This window comes from Montipora foliosa, chromosome 11, assembly GCF_036669935.1.
Source record: "Montipora foliosa isolate CH-2021 chromosome 11, ASM3666993v2, whole genome shotgun sequence".
Lineage (NCBI taxonomy): Eukaryota > Metazoa > Cnidaria > Anthozoa > Scleractinia > Acroporidae > Montipora > Montipora foliosa.
In genome coordinates, this window is record NC_090879.1 from 50,724,112 (window position 1) to 50,731,462 (window position 7,351).

At 37.9% G+C, this 7,351-nt stretch overlaps 1 protein-coding gene and 1 long non-coding RNA gene across 2 annotated transcripts; one reads left to right on the forward strand and one right to left on the reverse strand.

Annotated features, from left to right (window-relative positions):
- The first annotated feature begins 36 nt into the window (after positions 1 to 36).
- On the forward strand, positions 37 to 3,930 carry LOC137974647 (uncharacterized). The gene is made up of 2 exons (XR_011117487.1): positions 37 to 148; positions 2,611 to 3,930. It is a non-coding gene; the product is annotated as an uncharacterized lncRNA (long non-coding RNA).
- Positions 3,253 to 7,277, reverse strand: LOC137974646 (LHFPL tetraspan subfamily member 2a protein-like). Its single transcript, XM_068821565.1, has 3 exons — positions 7,050 to 7,277; positions 4,422 to 4,831; positions 3,253 to 3,711 (listed from the first exon to the last, which is right to left on the reverse strand). The coding sequence occupies exons 2-3, from the start codon at positions 4,822 to 4,824 to the stop codon at positions 3,488 to 3,490; spliced, it is 627 nt and encodes a 208-aa protein (XP_068677666.1). The 5' UTR covers positions 4,825 to 4,831; positions 7,050 to 7,277; the 3' UTR covers positions 3,253 to 3,487.
- Between the last annotated feature and the right edge of the window lie 74 nt (positions 7,278 to 7,351).

Sequence of the window (7,351 nt, forward strand, 5' to 3'; positions counted from 1 at the left end):
AATCTTGGCATTACATCATCCTCTTTTCCAGTCCCCTTTAATACACGACGGGATTCCATCACAGGCGCCGTAAGCTCACTGCGAAGGCCAACAAAAATATAAGGATTTGCAAGGGACTTGAGATGATAATTATACGAAAACATTCTCAGTAAGCCTAACCTTATTGCAATTGTGGGTCACTTACTTCCTGTGTGTTTTTTTTTTCCAGATTCGACGCGATTTGAGCCATTTTCAATTCCTTGGTAGTCAATTATGAAACAGACAGGGATGCTCGTTGTCCCGCTTAGGGGTGTAAATTTTGGATTTTGGTCTCGCTTAGGGTGTTCAGGGCAAAGCGCCAATATTTTAAGCCGCCAAGGTCTCGTTTAGGGTTCCGCGAAGAAACACAGAACTATGCGAAGAGAAACAGAAGTCAAATTTTCTTTTTAACTTGTTTTTAGGAGTCAAAATTTGCTTAAGCCACGCCCAGATTGGTCTCCTTTAGGGGTCACAAAAAGCTTGAGCCACGCCCAAATGGTCTCCTTTAGGGGTTAAATTCAAATATTCAAATTTCAGACAAGCATCCCTCCGAGAATTAATGGTTTTATAATGCACCTATCAATGTCGGGAATTTGACATGCCCGCCATCTTGGAACACTGAGAGAACCTGGAGATGACTTCTCTGGTTCCCTGATTTTTCTAGACACCATGGGGTGAAAGAAAGGAAAGCGAGTTTGTGTTGTCTTTTTGTAAATATGGACCATCAATTTTTTTCTGTCTTTGCTGGAGTGTTCAGAAGTACAAGAATGGTTTTTTTTTTCATGATTGCTTTTTATATACTTATACGTATTCATGAATTAAATTTTCCACTCCATCATTTTGCATGCTTGATTGATTCGAAAGCCTGTAAATAGTGAAAGAACTATTTACAAGGCTAAAAAATAATAATATTGTTCACAATATTAGGTTCTTGTTTATGAATAAACAGAAAGTGACTAAGTTGGGGTCACTAAAATTACTAGTACATTTACCCAAAAGTGACTAAGTGGGGTGTCTACAATTGGCCATAAAATAGACTATAAAGAATAGGGGTTCTGAGAGGCCAGCGGCACATAACCAGCGAAAATTCACCCAAGTATCCCCCCCATAGCAGTCCTGCAAGCCACCTCTGGTGGCAGTTTGTCCACTTGATCGGGACCAAAAACACTTTCAGGTGATTTCTCAGCAATATTGAATGGTTAAACTTTGTAACCAGCTTTGTAACTCCAGGTTTGTAACCCTGCCCTGTACTTGAAACTTCAAACACACTACAGGGCAGGTTTACAAAGCCGGTTATAAAGTTCAACTGTCCAAAATTAATGAGAAATCCACCTCCGAAAATGTTTTGGTTCCCATTGAGAGGACAACCACTGCCTGAGGTCGCTTGGAGGGCTACTATATTGCTTTGTTGGACGTGGGTTGAATTGAAAGTTTAGTCTTTGTCAATGATTCCAATTAAGGTTTAGGCCTTGGGTTAGCAAGAGCCAATACAACATTATTACATAGATTTGATTTAGTAATGAATGTACTATATTTCGGCTGGCAAACTAGCTTTCATCAGCAATCCAATGTATTAAAAGTCTCATTGAACCTGAAGAACACAGGTTTTGCCAGCCGAAATATAATACCGGAACATTACTAAATTTTATATAGGCAGGTACAAAAGTTGAATCAGATCACCTCGTTTCGCTCACTGCGGATTGATGTCAAAAATATGATAAGGCCTAGAGAAATTACCCTAGCTCTAATCTCTAAGCTAAACTTGGTGAAATCGGCACAAGCGTTGAATAGTTTTGGCTTACAAAACCGTTTTTGGCTCATCCAGGGTGAGCAATCCGAGTTGATCCGGTCTGAGTTTTGTGCCTGCCCTTTGTAATGAACTAACCAAATTTAAATAAAAACCAATCTGGCACCAAAAGGATTGCAATAAGCTCTTGATAGAGCGCTTTTCAATTAGGTTTCGAAAGTAATTAGATAATTACTTTGGTTTATGATTACTTCACTCAGTGATTGGTTCAAAGTTCTCGCGCCATTTTTTCAACCAATCAGAAGTTAAACCAAAACCAATCGTGGCTCACGCGTGCACATTTTCCCGCGCTTTGTGTCGGCTACGTGTAATTACTTCGAGTTTTGATTGGTTTGCCGGATTGTCTCAGTCCTCTCTGATTGGCCAAAGTAATTACTTTGGTTTTGGTTTTACGACACTCAATTGAAACTCGCTCTAACTTTACTAATGATATATTACAACAGTCACTGCAGTGGTTGATTAAATGTAAAAAATCTGCAGACCCATTTTTTCTACAAAAGTAATTATCTTTAATAGATTGAGAGTTTTTGAAAAAATATTTCAAAATTAATTTTGTTTTCTTAAAACAGAAATGAAAATACTCATTACATGACTGGGAATAATGATAATATATGTTTTCTAGAATTTTAATTCATAGTGCCACTTGAAGAATATGAAGAAATCGATTAACCTTTAATATTATAGCATTTCTTCCATATTATTGTTTTATTGAGGGTGCTACTCAAGCTGGTTATAGTTGACATGGCTTTTGACAATGGCTTTGACATTATTATTTTTCAATTCAGGAGCACTGCAGTACTGAGGAGAAAAATTCAAGGAGGGGGCTTAATAATATTTTGGCTTTATCCAATGGCGTTGACTTTTAATCAAGGATACTAGGGGTAACGAATGGTAAAATCCAAGACTCGCCAAGATGCCAAGACCCTTGTTTGCAAATCCTAGATCGAGACTGAGACCAAAACATGCAAGAATTCACAGTGGAATAAATGTAATAGAAGTTACAAGACTTTGAGACTCTTCGCACAGGCTGATGAGATTTTGAGATTGGATGAAGAGTTTGCGAGTGCCAAGATTTTGGAGGTACCAAGTCGCCACCCATGATACTTTTGAATGCACCCTTAAACAAATGTTGTTCACTGGTGCCTTAAATTAAGTAACTACCTTGGCATATTTTAGTTGCTTTTTATCACCAGGTTGATAAAAATGTAATCAGTTTGCAAAAAATGTTTATACCCTAAAAATAACCAATCTAACAGCTGAGAAAATCTAATTAACTCTGGGTCACTTAACCCATTCCTCTGTGCCAGTTCCCATTACTAATATTATTATTGTTATTATTATTATTGTCTCACTCTGGCATTAAACACAGAGTAAAATATATAAGGCTCATTCTGAGGATTAACAAGGTTAATCAAGTTAAAACAGTAGACAATAATAATGTGTTTTTAATGATTCACCTAAAGGAATGCACAAACTCTCATTGCTTTCCCCGGTTTCAAAATGAATTGTTTTGTTCTCTAAAACATCCACCTCCCTGAATGATGGCCAGGGAAAAACTTTGCATGGGTTTTCAAATGGAAGAGTTTACTTGCTTGCAAGAGGTGCAGGATTTTCTTGTGCACTAATTTATGACTTCCACAATTTGCTATACGGTCAAAGCTGTTAAACTACTGTTGCCTTTGATCTTGGAGTTGTAACTGACAAATAGTAAGCAATCATTGGGCAGAAAATAAGAAGCCCTGTACTGACAATGGCCAGAACACTCCCCCAAGCTATCTGACATGTTCCTGCATTGAAGTAAGAACTTGAAGAGCCACAGTGTTGTCTTACAAAGAGGGATTTTAGACCAGACCAGAATATGACAAAACTGACAAGAAGGAGAACAACTGCAAAACAAAATGATTGAAAAAACATTGAATATTTTCCAATTTCTAAGCTGTGGACCCAACCCCGAAACAACATCATTTCCTGTTGGTTGCAACATGAGGAAAGTCATTTAACTACAGTACTGTTGAACTGTTATTTGAGACTCTGAACTGAATCATAATCAGATGTGATAGACTACCGGTAAATTGGATCCTTATCCAATAAAGGACCTTAAAATTGAATAGAATCCATTGTTCTCAGAATCCGGGTGCGATCATTTACCCATTTAGGGTCCTGATTCCAGGGTCTGTTTCCTTTTTGGATCCTTATTGTGTCATATCCTCATTAGGATAATAATCCCATTCAGATTCCTATTAGGATCCACATCTAATCTTGATTGTCCCTACAGGAATGTGTTACAGAATTCTACACTCTAGCAAGACCCTAGGTAGGATCGTTTTTATAAACAGTTGCTTGGGAATCTGAGCCAGATTTGACCAAGATATTACCAACAAGTTTTTCATTGTGGGTTTTATGTAATTACGAAACCTTTCAAACACGGTGTGACCCTCACATTCTATTTCTGTTTCCTACATTTTTCGTTGTATGAGTTGGTGTGTGGAAATAAGGTGAAATTTAGAACTTCATGAACCTCAGCATTATTGTAAAAGCTAGTTAACCCCTTGACAGTGACCAAAAAAAGATTAATTTTTTAGTTAAAAATGGTTACCTGAAGTGCTCTGAATGATTGCAGCAACAGAGGTAACTGACTTCCCAAAAACAAATTTCCGACAACAAAAGACGTGCGCCAAAACAAGGGCCACCAGCTGTAGCATAAGTGCAACTGCATAGATAATTGCAGCTACCTTCCAGAATATGGATGGAATTCCAGGAAAAATTCCTTCGTAAAAAGAGCAGTACTTTGAATCCTGAAACTCGTTGATCTCTTGTAACGTCACAAATTGATCCTGGAAGCAAAATCTTAGTGGCCCAAATGCTACGAAAGATTCACTTCTGTTCGCTGACTTTGGATCTGGAAGATGCTCATACCAGAATGGGGAAAATATAGCCAATGAGCCAGTAAATAGTAAAATAACTGACAGCAGTGTCCACAGTACAGAAATGGCTGACATATTGGCACTTAATAAAAACAAAGAACAGCGATAAATCAGTGACTTCATCATCAATATTGTTACTTCAGTGCCAGCCAAACTTGATAGCCTTTTGCCCTCACTTTGTTGCTTAGCACTTTCATGCCTGTAACAGATCTTTCCAGGAGCCTGTTACCTGGAGCCTCGACCTTCCACGATATTAATATTGCAGTGAATGCTTGTCCTACTTAAGGGAGAGATTGTTTATTATGTTCTAGGAGGAAGGGGTCGTTTGGAGGGGAAGGGGGTACATTTTTTTTTTGGGGGGGGGAGGGGTACATTTTGAAATTAGTACTGGAACATTTTGGGCCAAACACCACTTATTGTTGAGGTTTGTACAATAGAAATTGAAATGATAAATGCAGTGGTTTGTGTTGGTGAAAAATTCCTTTAAACATAAATATTAACAAAATGCAACCTCAGAAGAATTTGCTCATAACCCTCCTCCCCCCTGCCCCTTCCAAAAATTAAATGACCAATCTGTCAATGAGAAAGATCAGGAGCCCATTGCCAGGAGCTCCCATCTGTATTGTATGCTTGAGTCAACTCTTTCCCTATCTTTCTATTTTTAGAACTTCTATATTTTGATGTATATGACTTAAGGTGAAGGTCTAAAAATAGGAAAAAAATGGGACAGGGTTGACTCAAGGGGTTACAACCTTTCTCCTTTGGCGAGATTTGGCAGAATTAAACATCTGCAGTATCAGTTAGCCAGCAGTGAGAAAAAAATGGAAACTCCTATTTCGGGAATCGCTCATTTAAAGTTTTGAGGAGAGTGGGATTTGGCAAATATTATTTGGAAGAAGAGGAGTCATGTCAAAGAAAAGTAGGAGGAAAAAAATTCATGCGTAAGTAGTATGAAAAGTGAGGATTGTTGGGGGGCTACTGTGAATTTTCATATGAAATTATTTTTAGAAAAACACTGCCTTTTGAAAACTACCGAACTATAATCCAAAAATCAAAACAAGTTTCGATTTTTGAATATTTGATGATATGATAATATCGTTCACTCGGTTCGCTTTGCTCAGGTGCCCTCATTTAACCTTGAGGGCCTACTCATTAATTTCTTTCATACAGCCCACTGGCCCGAAAATGCCAAATGCTCATTTTAGAAAACTATCAACTTTAATATTGCTAATGCTAAATTGCTTTTCGTGTTTACTCAATGGACAAAGTACTTTGCGGCGCGCCATGTGATACGCGAGCGGAAATTGATAACTGTCTTGCGGCACACCTCGTCATGTTTACAATCTCAATTCACGGAAACCTACAATTAAAGAATCTTTTACAACTGCAGATGCTACACAAATGCACGACCAAAATGCCTCAGTTGCTTGGCTATCTGAAAAATAAGTCTCTAAACGATGTCAACAATGTGCTCTCATTTTCAGGCTTTCGTCTAGAGGTCATGGGGATTTAGAAAACAATGAAGTGTTTGCCAAAGTGCTCCGCGTTATCTTCAATTAACAGAAGAATCGACACTGTAAAAAAAACATCGATATATTTAGTAAGAAAAATGTATCGGCTAAATGATAACATGGCATGCGCTTTCTTAACACAGATTCTCACAGTTGGCGTAGATTTCAACAGGTTTGCGTAATGTTTTGTTCACTTTCTGTAATTGAAGTCAAGGGCCTTTCGCTTGCGATTTCCGGTTTTTTTCAAATCAATATTATTATATTATCATAGGGAATTCAACACCTAAATTCCGGAGAATTTTTGTCGGGAAAGCCTGACAATAATAATAACTGCAGATGTGCTCAACACTGCCTCAACAGATCGTTCGAAAACATAATAATTGTTTACAACGCTCGCCACATCACATTATATATTGAATCGAAACATTACCAGAGAGATGTTCGTACAAAGAGGTGTCGGAAATTGCCGTTTGTTTCCCAAGTACTTTCAAGAACATTAAAAAAACTACAATGATCTTTTTTGCCACACACAATTATAGATCTTCTTGCAAGTCTTTCAAAGGCCTAGGCCGTAGGAAGACAAAAGGTCAATCGATGTCATATTATGCGAGTGCCGATTTTGTACGTGCATGTTCCTTCACTTTTAATACATGTAAAAGATCAATGTGTGGTAAAAAAGAAAACTCACTCCACGAATTCAGAGTGTACATAAACCTCAATGCAGTTGGTTCCAGCAAATCGTGAAAGCATTTGAACAATTCCAACCAATTCTCTATCTAGTAAACTCACCTTTTCAGAAAAAAACTCTTAATTAAAGCGGTCAAAGTGTAGAAGTAAGTCACATATTCTACGATATTCGTGTGAAACGGATCATTCACACAAGTACTTTTTAACACCCTCGAACCACGAAGAGAATTTCTTTCATTCTCTCATCGAAAAATTAAAAGTGTGTATGTTTCCGCCTGAGGGAAGTGTTGACAGATTCCCGCCAGCGATCTTTTGTTCTTTACAAATTCTTAGACCCAGGGTCCCAGGAAGCTCGACCCATTATTAAAATTAATGGAAGCCTGCGATTAGTCAGCTGTCAGCCG